At 43.4% G+C, this 18,299-nt stretch overlaps 1 protein-coding gene across 2 annotated transcripts in view; it reads right to left on the bottom strand.

Moving 5' to 3' along the window:
* The window catches only part of TAF5 (TATA-box binding protein associated factor 5), a 304,035-nt gene that overhangs the window by 16,689 nt on the left and 269,047 nt on the right, over positions 1–18,299 (bottom strand). For both annotated transcript variants that reach the window (XM_069611701.1, XM_069611702.1), the window contains exon 10: positions 4,047–4,224. In XM_069611701.1, coding sequence (XP_069467802.1) covers positions 4,047–4,224 — 178 coding nt within the window. The remainder of the gene's footprint in view (positions 1–4,046; positions 4,225–18,299) is intronic.

Below are 18,299 nucleotides of genomic sequence, written 5' to 3'. Positions count from 1 at the left end.
AAAACACACAAGGTTTCTCTAAATAAGATTATACCCATTGGGGATGACACACAGACACCTCCTACACCCTCTGGTGACTTAAATAGCTAGGACACTGTGGACATTGATTTATCAATGGTACATTTAGAGCAATACTGAGTTTGGTGCAAAGGTTAGATAGGGGAATAAAACAAAGGTTAACAAATACTTCATAAAACTGGTAAGTACTTTTTTAATCCTCCAATGCAAAGCAAATTAACCCTTTCCTGGGGGAAAGGTAAAGACACAAAGTCAGAGGTAAGAAGAGTCTCAGGGAGCTAGGAGAGTCAATGTTAGTTGAGCAAAGTCTAAGGGAGCTGAAGATCTTCTTGGCAGGTAACTAAAAGTCTTGCACAATGGTTTTAGAAAAGTTTGTAAAAATACGATCACTTGAAGGGCCACAAGCTGTGAGGCTTGTGAGGGGCAAAGTTGCAAGCAACTGTGCAAGGTTAACAAAGTCAAGTCTCAACTGAGAACAAGTAAGGCTACACCACAAGAGAGAAGTCCTCTCAACTTTACAGTACCTTTAGTTAGAAGAAATGGTTCCAGCTGGCTTCTGCTCCTGTACAGCTCTACAGATCCTGGTGTTCCTGGGACTCGGTCGTGGGCACAAGAGTGAGGTCCTCTGGGGACTCCTGCACTGCAATGGGAAGGTCGGTGGCAGCAAATGGCAAAACTTCAATTCAGCTGAACTTTGCTGTCAGACGCGAGGAGCTGAAACAACAAACAGCAACACCATAGTTCTCGGATACCACATTAGACTTTCCTCGGATCTGGGGTCCAGCACTCTGTTGAGGTGGCTCAGGCTTGGTCAGTCCGGAGCATCATCTTGCCGCTCGGGTCTGACTTAAAAGCGATCCACTAGATTTGGTGTTCCTCTCCCCAGCACTTCAGTTCCAGCAGCAAAAGTACAGCCATCTCAGAGAGGATGTCCAAACGAGTTCACTTTGGGGTCGATTGGTCCCACCAACCCAAGGGGAGAAGTAGTCCTTGCAGGGCTTCTCTAGTTGAAACGAATTCGGAGCTTCAGCCTAGAAGCAAGGCTTCACCGGGCAAAGCAACGGTTCAGGAGTTGCAGCAGGCGTCTTCCAAATTCTTCTTTGGATTCCTTCCTCCAGTGCTCGTCTCTGCCTTCCAAACCAAAAAGCCTTGCCTTTTATGCAGGTTTCTCCCATTCATTCGCAGCCTAGCTGTCACTCACATAGCAGGGTGGCTGTCCTCCACAAACAGACAGCCAGCCAGCTAGCCAGCCAATCACCTTTGAGTGCATTCATGCAATCAAGGGGATTAAGCAGAGGGAGTTTCGGGCTCCTCCCTCACTTCTTGCCCCTGCCAGACACGCTGGAGCCAGAGGCGGGCTTCAACGGTGAATCCCGCCAAAGACAAAATGAACAAAGGGACCAAACCTGGGTTGGCCCACAGAGTAAATCTCAAGAAGGTCCTTTCCAACAAGAAATGGTGAAAAAAACAAGACCGGGCCTATTTTGACAAAATGGGCACCCATGGGTGCCTTACTGCAGCTGCGATTGCAGCCCGCAGTAAAAATACACAAAGGTAGTAACTGCCACAAGCCATTAATTGTAGAAAGGCTAACATAAAAATGTTACATGAGAAACTACACAAAGGGGATACTAAGTAACCCCTCCCGCACCCTATGGTAAAATAGTGTGTGCTGGGTCTAGAATGTTACAAAATGTAAGTAAAGTCAATTTCACTTCACTGCCCTTGGAAACAGTTTCACCAAGAGAAGGTATTTAAACCTTTGGGAAATCTAAAACTTACCTGTGCCACTGCACTGAAGGTGCTGTGACACAATGTAAAATATGATGCCTATGGAGTGTGTCAGACTTCAAAGTCAAAGGAAACAGTCTAATTCACAGAAAAATATATGAGAGTTTGGAAAAAGGTTTTGCTCTCTCCAGGTTAGAAAGTAAAAGTGCTAGAGTCAAGCAAAAAGAGCTTGGGGTCTCTAAGGTAGGGGGAATTAGCACATTTGTGAGAATTCTCCCTAACAATTACATATACACACACACACACACACACACACACACACACACACACACACAGAAGTCACTGTTAAATACGTATCACAATAACCCAACACACATGGGTATACTTAACAATACTTTCAAAAGGCCACTTCTTAGTTGGCAGTTGCTGAACACGCACAAGGTTACAGGAGTTTCACAGGTCTATCGTACAATCGGTAATAACGTGCACCCACAAAGTAATATAGTAATTGTATTTATTCAGCATACACATAGAAGATAGTGATTTCTGGGAAGGGAAACAGTTGGTTAGTGTTAACCTAGTAGAGCTTTAGGTTCTAGAGGCAGTCACGGCACAGCAAGTCTTTCAAAGTCAAAAATACAACCTTAGCTAAAGGGCATTTCGTAGCGGCTTAAAGTCTTTGCAAAGCAGTAGAAATCAAATTTTCCTGTGGATACATTCTCGTCTCTAGGAAGGAAGATGTAAGAAGGCTTAACCAACTTTGGAGACCCTATTAAAAGGCTCACTAAGAGGACAAAAGCAGCAACGAGTCGGAGGTAAGCAGGGGTTGCCCTGGACACCTATGTGCACTCCAATGCTCTGGAGCAACTTTCTGGAATAAGGTAAACAATACCCTTTTCCCCAAAGTACCTTAGGTTTGAAGAAAACATTTGTGGTGGATGCTCCGCGATGTTGCAGCTCTGGACCCAATCTTTGGATTCCTTGGTCTGATGATGAAAGACAGGACAAAGGACAGGATCTCTCAGCAGCAGTCTCGAGGGAGTACCTCTGGCACAGCCTTCATCAACTTCTTTGGTCACTGCGATTTTAGCACCTTTTCTGCAGCCCCAACAAAGGACGCGATTCACCCATTCAATCTTCTTCGGTTCCTGCAGTCCCGCCCTCTGATGAGGTGGGAGGGGGGGGTGGGCGGGGGGGGGGAGAATCTGGTCAAGTTGGATTATGTCTCTGGAGTGTCCTTGAGGACTCAGCAAAGACTTGGACGGATTCGGCCTTTCCACAACGATGCACTCGAAACGTGCAGCAGGTCTCCTGGTATTGGGGTTCCGCAGCTTTGGAAACTCACAGGACCTCAGGAGAGGGCTCAAATCAGTTTGTCTTGGGACTGGTTGAACACATCCACCGCCACCAACCATAACTAGGAGATTATGTGACTATAAAGTCACAGTAGCAGAGAGAAAGGGGATAATGGTATCCCTTTGGCACTCCACATAAGGTGTTATGTGCCAATCTCTCAGACTGAAGTTTTTGGAGAGATACTAAGTATCTCTCTATCCTGTAGAGCTGTAGTTACTCTAGGATACTGAAAAAGAATCTCGAGAGGACCCCAAAGATCCTCTGCAACACTGCCCATAAGGAGCTGTGTGCTGCAACAGTAAAATGCAGATGCCTTTAAGAGTTCCAGATAAAAATAGACTCCATAGGATAGGTACAATACAAAGTACAGAGCTCCAAAAGACAGTACCCATAAGAATGAAGTGTAAAAGGGCTCCCCTAATTCAAGACTTCAGAAAAAGGTCCAGAAGTCCAGGAACAAGTGTTGGGGCTCTCGCTAGGAGAGGAAGCATACAAATGATAAATCTCCCTAACATGAGTGCGTCAAGAGAGACTTATGAAAAAGCCCTGGCAAGAGAGTATACCAGATCAGGAATTTCAATTTAAAGTTTCATTTTGACACTGCAAGATATACAATCCTCAAAACTTTAGTGTCTATTCAGAAATATCTGATGCTGCTAGGGTGCCCATCTCCGACGACAAAATACAAACATGGGATGTAAACATTTATGACTAACTCCTGAAGTTGCATGCTGGCAGTTTCTTACCTTAAGAATTGACACGGCTGTATCCCAGGCCCGATCTCCCCCCTCAGCCCTCACACCCACCCGGCCCCCAAGCCAGGAGGTGTATAAAACCTGGTTATGACTCTTGAAAATAACTCAAAAGGACTTTGTTCCTTTACCACTAGACCCAGCTTAATTACAACAGCTCCCATTTTTAATAAAAAGAAAACTACTAACCTGATGCCAAAATCTCTCCTTCTCTACTGAATTTGAGAGCGTAGACCGTGTCTGTGTGTCCCTTTAGCTCTGAAATCATTAATCCATGTCCAATGTCCCAGAGAAGCACTCTCCCATCTGATGCACCACTAGCCAGGAATTTACCATTTGGAGAAAAGGCCAAAGTGTGAATTGGTCCCTGGAAAACAGAGTGTGATCAAATGAGCAGTAATAGCACACAAACCTTCGACAACATATAATGTATTTCATATTCAGTGCTTAATAACTAATTTGCGTTGATCAGCTCAAACTGTATGTTCAAGCGGCCACAATGTGGTGCTCAGCATATCAAAATTTGAGTACATATTTTGGTGTATGCTATGAGGCCATGCTTCTCCTAATTGATTACAAATTAGCGCAGGAGGAGGCTGATCTGTTGAAGGAACTTGGGTTCAATGAAAAAATTCAAACAAACTTGCCTTAGGAGTCTGAGCTCTTAAACATTCCAGTTCCATGAGAAAGGCATCCACTTATGTTTTTTCTTTGGAATTCCGTGATTTGTAGTCTTATTTAAAGAATGGAAAAACATCCCAAGTGAAAAACCAGGACTGATGCCCTGCTCATTTAAGGAACAGGTATGTTTGAGACCTCCGATAAACTTATTGCAGAAGCAGAACATGTAAATAACTAATATTTTACCTTAAACATTGTTCATGCAAGACTGATTTATTTCTCAGTGGATGTATATTGCACCTGATGTAGGATACTGGTGTTAGAGCAAAGTAGGAGTAAATACTAATTTAGCAATAAACCAACCAATTTAGCACCAGAAACTCACGTTTATAGCCACTCTGCCTCATTGCACTACAAAAGGATCACGTGTTGTGGGAGATCTCAATTTCTATATGATTATAGTGCATAGAACTCCATGGGTATTTACCACAAGCTGTAATGCCTACGCTGTAAATGTAACCATTTTTGGGGGATTCACCTCCAGCTTTTTACTAGATGTGAATCCTTCCCTTTACCTCCGAACTTGGAATTCAGCTGTGCAATAATTCTGTTACCACCAAATAATAGCACCAACAAAATTACAGGCACTTTTTTTTACTGCACCAACATACTCTTAATTAGGCCCGTTTTATCCATGACTATATGTGGAGAGAGGAGCTTACTTAAATGCATCACGGAATTTTGGGTTAAGCGGTTGAAAAAGCATGAGGGAGCAATTTCTGAAACCTATACAACCTTGTTGTTAGGCAAATATGTCTTGGGCTATAATGTTGGGGCCCAGAAATATCACTCTACTTGGATCATAGGCCGTTTACTTAAAAAGTCCAACCAAGTGGAAGAATCACATGAGCAGTCAACGCAACTCTTCAGAGGGGTGAACTGGTTTCATAATACAGTAAATAATTTGGAGGATCACAGGGGGTGGGGCGATAACATCTGTAAATGTATTCAAATATGTTTGTGCATGGGATTAAACTATAAAGCATACATGCAAGTACCCATCTGAATTAACCTTGCATTATATTGATAAAGAAATACAGAAAGTCTCACAGGACCACAAAGTTCAAATAGTTCACAGTAGTTGAATTGGCCTTTTTCGTAAGCCGCACAGGCCTACAAATCAATTACCCCCAATTTAGGGATACTTTAACTTTTTTCACTTTCCCTCCATTGATTTCAATGGGACCCCCAGGATCTTGGTCTACGATGGCTTCTTGGCTTCTTCTGGAGTGAGCAATGACTCTTCACTCATCTGCTTGACTCACTTTTACCAGTCCAGAGAGATTTTCTCCCATTTGATTTTTACTTTGTAACTCAAGCCACGTTCAGTGGAGTTCAACTGTGCTACTTTTTTCTTTTTGTCTAGCAACAATTGTTACGTTGCAGATGTGCGCTGGTGACAGTGGCCTGGGTCTTGCTTTTTCCAGTGCACTGACTTTTCTTTTTTTAAACCCTATTAATGCATTTTTTTTAAATACCATTCTCTGAATGGATGCTCCTTGTGGTGCAAGTCCTGGGAACTCCAATATAAGAAAGGCACTAATCTCGGATACAGCCTTGGAATCCCGGTCAATGCTTGGTTTACTGTAACTGGTTGGATTGGGAGCAGACCATCCCACAGGTAATGCTCATTACTGGGCAGCTGTGAGACAGTTGGCTGTTGATTGGACAGACCAGCTTGTTTGAATGTGCACATCCTTCCCATTGGTGGGTTGGAGTAGTCCCTTGTTGGGATTTTAGATAGGAGGCTCTGGAGCCATCTTGGTGGTCGACCACTGGAACGAAGAATCAGAATAAATAAGATACCACAAAAACGAGTTAAGGACTGTGTCTAAGGGAATAGGCATTAACAAACACAGCCACCAGGGAACTTCTAGATCATCTTTAGTGACAAGAGAAGATCTTGAAGAAAAAAGGGGGAGGTATCGCAAAGCACAACTCGCGATACAAACAGGGGCACAGACCATAGCAAACGAATAGTTGCTAAAACACTTTTAGGCTCTTAATAATTACAAATAAGACAATTCAAAGAAAAGACATTTCAAAAAGAGAAACTTTTTTATATTCAATTTCAAAATAAGCGTTAATCAAAGCAAATAGACAATAAATTCTTGTCAGTAATTTTTCAACAACCTCAAAACCCACATTTCATATAAAAGAATCTCAACATAAGAGATTATAAATTACATTTGCCAAAAACATATCTGGGTTATACATTCAATTGTTGACCAGTTGTTACATTCAAATGATATACACTGATATCTAGACAGGGAAATATTATTGTTGTTGGGTCTTCTGTCCTATACTACGCGTTTCGGGTCTTCATTAACCCTTCTTCAGGTAATGATATCAGATAATTCTTTCTGAAAAATTAATAGGAGGTAATTAATATAACTGCGCTTCTCAGAAAAACCAGAAAAGGAGAAGAAAAAGAAACTAGACTATGGGCTGTGATAACCAATCACTTAACTAACCTGCACTTAAGGTCAAAAAATCTTGGTCAATATTCGCAAAAGGTTCACTCTGTAGACTTCCTGAACCTAAAGATGACAGAAAATTACAACTTACTGTCAAGCTAGAGGTGGATGTTAATAGTGAGTAAAGTGGCGATCTGGAGTGGGACCAGTGGCGCAACGAGGCGCTGGGTCCCACTCTCAGATCGCTAGACTGAAAAAAGGATTTTTATTAGCTCACCTATCAGGGTAGTCAATAATCTGTATGGAGATCGTAGGGTACTTCAACTGTTTTAGGCCGCAGCTTTAGGAAAACGTGCAAGCGGCTGTAATCAATGAACAAAGATATTATTGTTTTAAATCTGTCTTGAAAGTACAAGATCTAAATAAACTCTTTAACTTAGGCTATTAGGCGTTACCTGGAGCCGAGTGTGGCCTAACTTCCTTGGTGGAAGTGTTGCCGTTCAACGCCGTTAATTCCCACTTCCCATAAACGATAAGACGGATAAGGTCACTGAACCACCTTTATAATGCACGTTCACAGTGATTCGCCTCGGTAACTGATGTCAAATACAACGCGACAGTACCGCTGTTGTAGAACTCTGTTAGAAAAGGGGAATATAATAGCACCCCTGTGTTAGTCTACATAAACCAAAAACGCAACCTATCTCGCGGGTTTGTGTTAGTCGTGAAAGCGAAATAGTTACCTGCTGCAATGAGTACGAGCCTCGCACTGCATTCGTCTAACGGGAGTACCGCGGACTTCCTGTTTCTCCTTTGATTTCAGCGTAGCTAATGGCAACGTGTGTAGATAAATAGACTAGGATGTACGAACGGTTCTCAGTGGCGGCCATGTTGAAAGAAGAAGTGAATAACTCCTATCCATGCTGTTGCATGAATGTGAGCTGACCCAGTTGTTAATATAAATTAATGGTCAATCGACGGGACAAGAGAAAATAACTGTCCGGTTTGCCTGTTCTCTACTGGAATTTCATTTGCTCACAGGTTTATCAGTATATTACCCTAACGATCATTGTTACCAACAAGTTATAGAGTTACAGAACAAATTCCCTCTATCGCCACCCAACTGAAATATCAGATGTATGTCTCAAAAGTTTATGTATAACAGTTAGAGCAACAATATCGTTTTTAAATATGTGAGAAAAAGTGTTTTTGATATTCAAAAGCAGTGATAAACATTAAATCACAAAATATTGCAACAAATAGTCCAATGTGGAGGTACACCCTATTAGATCTCAAAACACAGTAATGAGCCTTCAATCACAAGAATCTGTAGCAGACAGACCATCACAAAAAACAATACAAATCCCATTCTAAATTCATTCCCCGAGGGGCCATTGAGTCCAATTTGTCTATCCAGAATGTTTCCCTTTGTTGGAGTAATCTTTGTAGGTTACCTCGTCTGGGTAATTTGACATGTTCCAAAATTACAAACTGCATTTGTGCAATTGTGTGATTGCGTTCATTGAAATGTTGTGCTACAGGGGATTTCATGAGTTTTAATCGCACATTAGATTTATGTTCGCACCATCGTTGTTTGGCTTTCCTGCCTGTAAGGCCCACATAATAGAGCCCGCAGGGACACTTAATGCCATAAATCACACTCATGGTGTCACATGTAGAGGTGTGATTTAGTGCAATCTGATTGCCTTTATGTGGGTGGTGAATATAATTACCTTGTGGACATTGTGGCAACAGTTACACTTGTTACAACAGTTACACTTGTTACATGGGAGGGTTCCCTTAAATTTGCTCAGTTGTGTTTTCTTGGCAGAGAAGTCTGATTTAATTAGACAATCTCGAATTGACTTGCTCTTATTGTAAGCAAAAAGTGGAGGTGTCGGAAACAGGCTTACTAGTTTAGGATCAAGTGACAATTTCTCCCAATTACTTTCCACTATCTTTTCAATATGTCTGCTTTGTTGCGAGTAAGTAGTGACATACACAATGTCTGCAGTGTTTCTCTTGACGGCTGGGCTCAAAGCTTGTTGTAGTGTAATGTTCTTGACTTTTTTTTTATCCTGTTGTATCTGTGTCTGATCATAACCTCTCGAAAGTAATTTTAGTTAGTTCATTCGCTTTCTTCTCAAATTCGTTTTTTTCGATACGATTCTTCGGTATCTCAATACTTGGCTCAACGGAATACTTTCAATCGTTGTTCTTGGATGAAAGCTAGATGCAAGAAGAAGACTGTTCCTATCTGTTGATTTGGTGAATACGGTAGTAGAGAGTATCCCTTGAGATTCATATACCATTACATCCAGGAATTCCAGTGATGTCCTACTCATTTTGTATGTAAACTTGATCCTTTGTGCCAATGTGTCCATAAATTTAAAAAATTGTGTTAGTTCTTCTTCTGTTCCGCTCCAGATACCGAAGAGGTCATCTATGTACCTAGTGTAGAGTTTCAATTTTTGATTCCACATCTGATTATTAAGTACGTTCGTCTCTTCTAGGTATGTCATGAAAATGTTTGCGTAACTGGGAGCCATCGCGGCGCCCATTGAGGTTCCAGAAATTTGGATATAATATTTGTCCTCAAACATGAAAAAGTTATTGTTCAAGACAATTGTAAGTAGTTGCATAATAAACAGTCTATCAGACTTAATGTTGTTGGTTGTTCTTAAAAGTGCCCATTCAATTGCCTCAAGTCCTGCCTGATGTGTAATGTTTGTATAATGGCTGGTAATATCCATAGTGAACATAATATCCGTAGTTGGATCAAAGGTAATTGTTGTCAATTTCGATAGGAAGTTATTGGTGTCTTTAATGTAAGAGTGAGCCTGTTGTGCTAAAGGTTGAATTATTTTATCTATGTATTTTGCCAGTGGTTCCAAGAGACTATTGCTAGCTGCTATTATTGGACGTCCTGGTGGATTCCGTAGATCTTTATGAATTTTCGGTAAAACGTAGATGACCGGCATGATAGGATGTGAATTTATCAAAAAGGCTTTAGTTTTGTATGAAATAATTTCCTCTTGCTCTGCTGTTTCTAAAGTTTTCTTGATTATTTCTCTCACTTGTTTGGTTGGATCTGTATTGACTTCCATATAGGTCTCTGTATCAGCAAGTTGTCTTTCCACTTCTGCTTTATATTTTGATGTGTCTAATAGCACCAAAGCTCCGCCCTTATCAGCCGGTTTGACTATTATTTCTGGGTTTCGCCAGAGTCTGTCGAGTACTTGTTTTTCCCTCGCCGTCAAATTTGTGCGCCGTTTTCTTTTGAAATCGATTTTCCTAAAGTCATTAAGGACAGATTTCTGGAAGGATTCCAAAATACAGTTCTGAACCGGAGGAGCAAATGTGCTTTTGGATTTCATTTCAAGAAATTCAGACTGAGTCTCTTTTTCAGGTACTTCAATAGAGTCAAAAAATACTTAGTTTCATCTTCCGCATCAGTTTAAAGAAGCTGATTTTTTCTTTCAATAAGGTGCTCGAATAGTGGGGAACAAATAAGAGTCCTTTTTGAAGCGTCTGGTGTTCAAATTGACTTAACTGGTATTTAGAAATGTTGACTACTAGGTCTTCTTTGGCTGAGGAAGTACTTTTTTGGGAGGATTTCTTTTTTTTGCTGCGTCAGATCTTAGCCGGTCTAAAAAAGAATAAGATGTAGGTAGTATCTCTGAAGTTGGCGCCAAACACCTAGCACCTCTACAGCGCCAGAAACAATAATGCAGTTGAGTAACTTTTTCTATGCTTTACATATCCAGCACACAGAGTGACGTCAATTAGGATCAGTATAAGCAGTTTCATCACCTTAGCAAAATTGAGATGGGAAAGTTTCAAAGTTAGGCAGAACACAACCAGCAACTGTTAACAAGTACACTCTTCCAGAGGGTTATAGGCAGTCTGTTTCCTAGCAATACAAGTGTTCACAATTAAAACCTATGGCGGAACCAGCATTGCCAAAGCCAATATGATCAAGAAGATGGACATTTGGGAAACCAGGACAGCCAAAGTCAAATGGACAGTTCCAGTTCTGATGAAGATCTTCAGAGGAAAAGTGAGTTAACCAGCGAGTGGTTCTTGGAGAAGTACAGGAGCTCAAGGGAAGCCTTCCTGATAGTGCACAAGCTGCAAAGCCTGCACAGAGGAGTTGAGGTTAACTCTCAGTTGAAGAAAACAGCACTTCCCAAGCCAGAAAGCACTGGAAATGGCACAAGGCAATTACAACCCAAGCCCCACAGAACCTTGAAAGTAAAAATAAAAATAAAAAAAAAAAGAAATTTAAAAAAAATTGTAGCTGGCTTCCTTCTGGGTACAAAGTTGCAGACCCCAATTCCTGCTCTTTGGTCGTGGTGCCAAAGAGAGGGGGAGGGGGGATCCCTGACGGGCTCTTGCAGTAGCACTCACAAGGGGTCGGCAGCAATGGATTCAGCTCACTCCAGAGGCCCTCTGTGGTTTTGGTGCCTTTTTCTTAGTACTAAGAATAAACTAAGATCGGCAGAAGGATTCCCTTCAGTTACTCAGGCCTGAACTCTAGTGAGGGGACTTTTGGTGAATTCCAGCGCCTGGAAGCCCTATACGGATGCAGGCAAAGTTTTAGCTGGATTCGATCTTCGGGAGATGATGCACTCAATAATGGTCCAGGTATCTCGGGTATTGGGATTCTGCAGACCAGGAAAGTCGCAGCAAATCGGGGGATGGCCCAAAATGAAGGTCTGGAGGCTAGTTGGTCCCACCAGCCTAAAGGAGGAAGTCATCCTTGGCAGATCTTCCCTGTCTATGTGATAACTGGGTCAGCACAGATGCAAGGCTTCACTGGTGCTTCTGTAGTCCTGGAAGGTGCTGCTGGCATCGCTTCATCGGATTCCTTGTTCCAGTGGTCGACTGCCTGTGGTGCCGAAATCCTTGCCTTTTATGCGGGATCCCATTCCTTCAGACTCTCAGAGCAATCACCTTGGGGGTTGGCTGTCCTTTAGGACAGCCAGCCGTCCAGTTAGAACTGGTTTCAGCTAGGCATACCTACAGACAAAGGACAGTGATTTTTCGGACTCCTGCTTCACACTTCCTGGCTTCCCAGACACACTGGAGCCTGAGCAGGCTTCAGGGCTGAAGCCCGCCAAAGGCAAAAAACTCACAAAGGACTCAAATCTACTCTAAAGGAAAGAAGAAACGGCCAGAAGGAACTGCAAGCGAAAAATGGCGACAAAAGACGACCAGGGCCATTTTGGGAAAATGCTCAACCATGGGTGCTGTACTGCAGCTGAGAAATCAGCCTGCTAGTAACCTGCAAAAAAGGTAGTAAAAGAAACCACTGCCACCAGCCATTTAAGTTAGTCATTCATAACAAAAAGTTACACGAGGAGTGGGTGAAGGAGTTACAATGTAACCCCCAGTACCCTATATAAGGTGGTGTGTACTGGACCCACGAAAGAAAAGTTAAGTAAGATAAAAGTTATCTTACCATTCTTGGGAACTGAGTTCTCACAAGAAAATGTATTTAAACAAAGAGAAGTCCAAGGGACTTTTCAGTGACACTGCACATAGGGTGCCGAGTGTCACAAAGCAAAAAGCAGATGCCTGTATTAAACATATGGAGTTTGCCAGACTCCAAAAAACAGTACGAGAAAAAGAATGAGTGAGTGGTAAAAAGTTCCACTCACTCAGGAGATCAATCAAAAAAGTCCAGAGTCCAGCAAAAGCGCTGGGGGTCTCAGGTTAAAAGGAAATTAGCACATCCACTGAAAATACTCCCTAATACAGAGATGCGGTCAGTGAGGGAAAGGGATCTGTCTACTGGGTTCACAATCAGTGCTCTAAATCGCTCGCCGTATAAGGTGGCGAACAAAGGTGTAAAAGGGTCAGAAACCTTGCTCCAGCCAACGTTGAACTAAGTTCAGGTCTGGTGAAGGTAGTGGAAATTGATTTGGGAAATGTGATGTGTGTTGCCACTGTGATAGGAAGAGGGTGCACTGAGAACACTGCAAACAGTTGCACAACAGGGAGGGGAGACAAATCAAGATGCATATGTCCCAATAGGCTTCGGCCAGGTGCAGAGCAACTCCTTTGGTATCCAGAGAAAAGGTACATTGGGACACATGGCATTTAATACAATCCCTGTACTGAACATTAGGAGAGCCATAGCAAAGCAAAAAAGGATGGCAGACTTTCTCTGGGCATGGAAGCCTGCCTATGCCTGGCACTAGCACAGAGATTAGGCACAAGGGGAGAAGGGGAGCTCCAAATGATTGTGACAGCATTTCATCAGTGACCAAAGTGTAATAGCAACAGACTTATTGGAGGAACGGAGTGTACCCAAATGTAATTTTACAATGGGGGGTTGGGAAGGCCCTGTGCATTTCAATGCCCCGATGTTTTCTTACATGACTGAACACCATATCAGCACCTCAGGTGGGGGATTTGATGAAGGTGGAGTGCCCAGTCATGAAGCTAGCCCCTTGCCACAGGGGATGCATTACACTTTGAGGGAGCTAGATTAACATGGGAGGTGAACTGCTCTGGAGCTCTAAGCCTTAAAACATGCTTCCAAGCTCCTTCGTTTCTTTGTACGACAACATAAAAACTTGCTTAGTTACGACCCATACCGTGTGCTAAGTGAGCTGAAGTTGGGTATAGAGGAGGTGCAAGGTCAATGTAAAAAATTGTTGGGAAAAAACAACCCTGAAATCACTCAAGAAATTAATCCACACGTTCAGAGGTTGTCTTACATCGGGCCGAGGGGAAGTCACCACCCAAACCCCAAAAAAGGGAGAAAAAGGGGAGGAATTCAGGCTCTAGAAAATAACTCAGGAACATGGTGTCACCCCAAGCCCTACAGTCCATGGGAGACTGAGGATGACTACTCTGGTGTATGAAATACCACTGGTGACAGGTAGGTCAGAAGAACTGAACAACCCTGCCTACTATTAGAATAGGAACAAGCGGGTAGCGAAGAAGACAACCAATGAGAGATGCCCTTGTCCCAAAAAAATACATCCAACGCCACACAGTGGTCCACTCTTCTTGGCCAAAAAGGTGGGGCGGGGAGACATGGGGACGATCATGATTCACAACACATAAGTGGGTGTGGGATGTTCCATTTTATTGGGGGCGAATGGCCCAAAGGGTAAAGGAATTGATGTGTGTATTCAACCATGTGGCAACGAGGGCGGGGGTGGTGTGGGGGGGGGGGGGGAGGGGGCACCCATCCTAATCCAGCCAGGGCAAGTATTTTAAGATCTGTTGCAGTCTTGGAGGGTGGTGTGGGCCCAGTCCAGGACCATCAAGGGCAGCCCCCAAAGGCCAACAAGAGGTTCAACCATATATTCTTTTGATAGGGCACCTATAGGTCCCCAGCTGGTAACCACAAACAGGGTTATTATCTAAATCCAGTGTCCGGTTCGCAGGGGATAAAAAGTGTTTAAAGGTCAACATCGGAAGAGGTGCATGACTCAAGGAGGGCTTATCCTAAGCAAGAGAAGTGTAGGTGTATGGGGTGCACGGTTGTGAGGAACACAATCTGTTGCAAAGTGGGAGAGGGTCCCAAAGGGAGTAACGCACCTTAATGTGTGGACAGAGTCAGAACGAGCAAGCTTTGATGAAGGGAACCGTTTGATGTTGGAGCGTTCATTTGCTATAGCAGACAAAGTTGCCAAGTTATTGAATGAAATCGCGCAACTTCGCTTGATCAGTTTAAGGGATATTGAGAGAGTTTATTTCCCTGACAATAGGCATACAGATGTTGTACAATTAGTACTAAAATCGATGTTGGCAGTTAATTTGGTAACGGCTGAAGTGGAGGTACTACAGAATTTGCAAAAGGAAAAGGTGCGGGAAGAGGATACTAACACTTCTGCGAGGCAGTATCAACAGGGCCTTTTACGACCTTTCAGGATTACATGCAAGCTGGCAGATTACAGGTCCAGGTCTGCTGTGGGGGGCACAGGCGGCTTAATTGTAGCTGTGAAAAATGCCTTAATAGAGTCAAAGGTCATCTCAGAAGAGGACTACGGCATCTTAGCGATCAAAGAAAGACACAAACATTTTGGGGGAAGAGCCAGTTGCTGTTGCTTAACCTATACAGTAATCCTGCGTGTGTTATTCTACCTTCCTATTTGCATAAAATGGCTAAAATTTGTGAACATGTTGGGGCACATGTGCTGTTGGTGGGTGACTTAAATGCACCCTGTGTGGAGGCAGGGTGGGCAACTGGATTGAAGCGAAGAGGGGAGGAGGAGGCTACACTAGAGCTCCATTAAATCAGGTTATCAGAGTGTTTAATGAGGGCATGCGACTTCAAATTCCTGCAACAATCCTGAGGGACCATAATCCTTTAACAATTTAGGATTTTAAAGTTAAACCGAACATGCAGTTTTTCGAACCTAGTCGTTGCTAATGGACCCAATCTATTAGGGAGGAGGATTCCCAAAGGGCACAAGTGTACCGAATATTTTGAACAGCTCTTGGGCTCAACCACCTTACTTGAGAAACTAGATATGCTAAAGGTGGGATCTTTTTACCACTTATTGGACAGGTTTGTAGTATCCTCCAACTAACACAAGACACAATAAAGTGAGGGAGGCCGGTACACAACCATTTGATCAATTGGTCCAAGAAAAGAAAGGTATTTTGCGTAAAGAAATCCAGAGAATACATAGAGACTGTCCCAGATACATCCGTGCTAGGCAAACAGATGAGAAAATTGAAACAAGCTTTTCAAAATTGGCTCAAATCCCATTCATACCACAAGCACAACTAGAAGGTGAAAGAATGATGCTCAGAACTTTTTGGCGGTAACACTCTGGTTCACTCCAGGACAAAAAACAGGATAATCCTGAAGAGAGGGTCCCTGGAATGCCCCACGTCACCCCCAAGAACATGACAGCCCGATAAGTTAAGAACGCACAAAGCAACTCACTATTCGGACAGCCTCCAAGAGGGCCAGCAATATCCACGCATGCAGACACAGCTACCCTCTTAGACAACCATTCAAACCTTACCCAGTGAATTTGTTTTTGGACACTGGTACTTCAACACTGGTCATGGACCCAAATGCCTTGATGGAGGACGTGGACTAATGTCGAGAAACCAGTGTGCTGACTTCATTAGTGACACCACAACATGGCCACGTTAGTCACGAAGTAAACTTGCAGCCATGAACGAAGTTTCACGAACATACACTTGCACACACAAAGAACAGGCTTACACAGTTCTGATGATATATATATATATATATATATGAGAATGCATTACTTACCGTAAAAGCATTTCTGATGGTTGTATCTGCTTAGATTCACATGCTGTGCATAGGTCCGACATCCAGTGGTCACTGCGGAGTATTGCATTTTGTTTTTCGTAGTCGAAAAGGGGACGTCGACCAGGCGTGTCTGAAACACTATCCCTATAGTGACGTGCATTGTACCCACAATCCCTCACGCGTCGAGGTCCCTCTGTTTGTATTTTTTCTGCCCTGAGGGAGCCTTCTAGACGTGAGTGAGTACAGAAAGAGAGAGATATATAAAGGAAGTCTATGTTCCTTCCATCCGAGCGGGGAGGAAGGGTGGGCGCATGTGAATCTAAGCAGATACAACCATCAGAAATGCTTTTACGGTAAGTAATGCATTCTCTTCTGATGTTTGTTAATCTGCTTAGAATCACATGCTGTGCATAGACTAGCGAGCAGTACCCGGAGTTGGCGGTGGGTTATGAGAAGGAACAGTAGAGAAAAGGTGTCGTAATACTGCCTGTCCCACCTGGGAGTCAGATCTAGAGTGTGTATCTAGACAGTAGTGTTTTGTAAAGGTGTGCACAGAACTCCAGGTAGCCGCTTTGCATATGGACTCAAGGGGAACATTTGCAATGAATGCTATGGAAGCCCCCGTGCCTCGAGTAGAGTGTGCTCTTGGCTTAAAGGGTAGTTCTCTCTTAGCAAGAGTATAGCAGAGAGTGATGCATTGAACAATCCATCTAGAAATAGTGGACTTTGAAACCGCATCTCCTTCTCTTCCTGCTGCCACCGAGACGAAGAACTGATTAGTCTTCCTCAATGGTCTGGTTCTTTCCATGTAGAACATGACCGCCCTGCGTACATCAAGTGTGTGCAGAGTCCTTTCTCCCAAATTGGAAGGATTTTGAAAGAACGTTGGTAGTTCTATAGACTGGTTTACGTGGAATTTAGAAATAAATTTCGGAGTAAACCTAGGGTGAGTGCGTAGAACCACTTTATCTTTGTGAACTGTAACAAAGGGGTCTAGAATAGAAAGAGCCTGAAGTTCACTTACTCTCCTGATGGAGGTGATAGCTATTAAAAAAGCAGTCTTAAGAGTAAGATGTTTAAGGGATGCTTTGTGCATGGGTTCGAATGGAGAGCCCATGATTCTGGTAAGTACCACATTAAGGTCCCATCCGGGAGCAGGGTCAGCTATCGGGGGGTGTATTCTTTTTACTCCCTCCATGAATGCCTTTATAACTGGGATCTTCCACCACGACACTTTGAGTTGGGAGGTGGTGTATGCAGAAAGTGCCGCTAGGTGGACTTTAATGGAGTTAAACACTAGGCCTGAATCCAAGAGATGGGTCAGGTATAGTACCACATGTGTGGGAGAGCAGTCAATAGGGTTGATGCTTTTACTCCTGCACCAGATGACAAATCTCTTCCACTTGCTAGAATAGCAGTGGCGAGTGTTCGGTTTTCTGGCTTCCCTGAGGATGTCCATGCATCTTTGCGGGAGTTGTAGATGCCCGAACTCTATGACCTCAGGAGCCAAGCTGCTAAATTCATGTTCTGAGGGCATGGGTGCAGAGTCCTGCCCTTGTTCTGAGATAGCATGTTGTACGGGCAGGGGAGTTTTACTGGGGGAGATAGAGACATCTCCATCAAGTGAGCGAACCATGGCTGTCGGGCCCACATTGGGGCCACCAGTATCATGGTCACTTGTTCCTGGTGCATCTTGTGCACTACCTTGTTGAGAAGGGGAGTCGGGGGAAAAGCGTAAACAAATTTCCCTGACCATTGCATCGATAGACCGTTCCCCTTGGATTGGTTCTGGGGGTACCTGGAGGCGTAACTTAGGCATTGAGAGTTCTCCAGGGTTGCGAACAGGTCTATTTCTGGGAATCCCCATTGTGTGAAGACGTCGAAGACGATGTCTTCGTGCAGACGCCATTCGTACTCTTCGGGCAGGGGGAAATCTCTGCTGAGTCTGTCTGCCAGCAGATTGAGTTCCCCGGGTACATGTAGTGATAGTAGGAACATGTCCTGTTTGAGAGCCCACTTCCATATATTCTGGGCCAGTTTGGACAAGCCTGGAGAGTGGGTGCCCCCCTGCTTGTTGATGTAGTACAT

Source organism: Ambystoma mexicanum, chromosome 8, assembly GCF_040938575.1.
Source record: "Ambystoma mexicanum isolate Mex_15411 chromosome 8, UKY_AmexF1_1, whole genome shotgun sequence".
Classification (NCBI taxonomy): domain Eukaryota; kingdom Metazoa; phylum Chordata; class Amphibia; order Caudata; family Ambystomatidae; genus Ambystoma; species Ambystoma mexicanum.
Note: the sequence above shows the minus strand (reverse complement) of the source record. Positions and strands in the feature narration are given on the sequence as shown.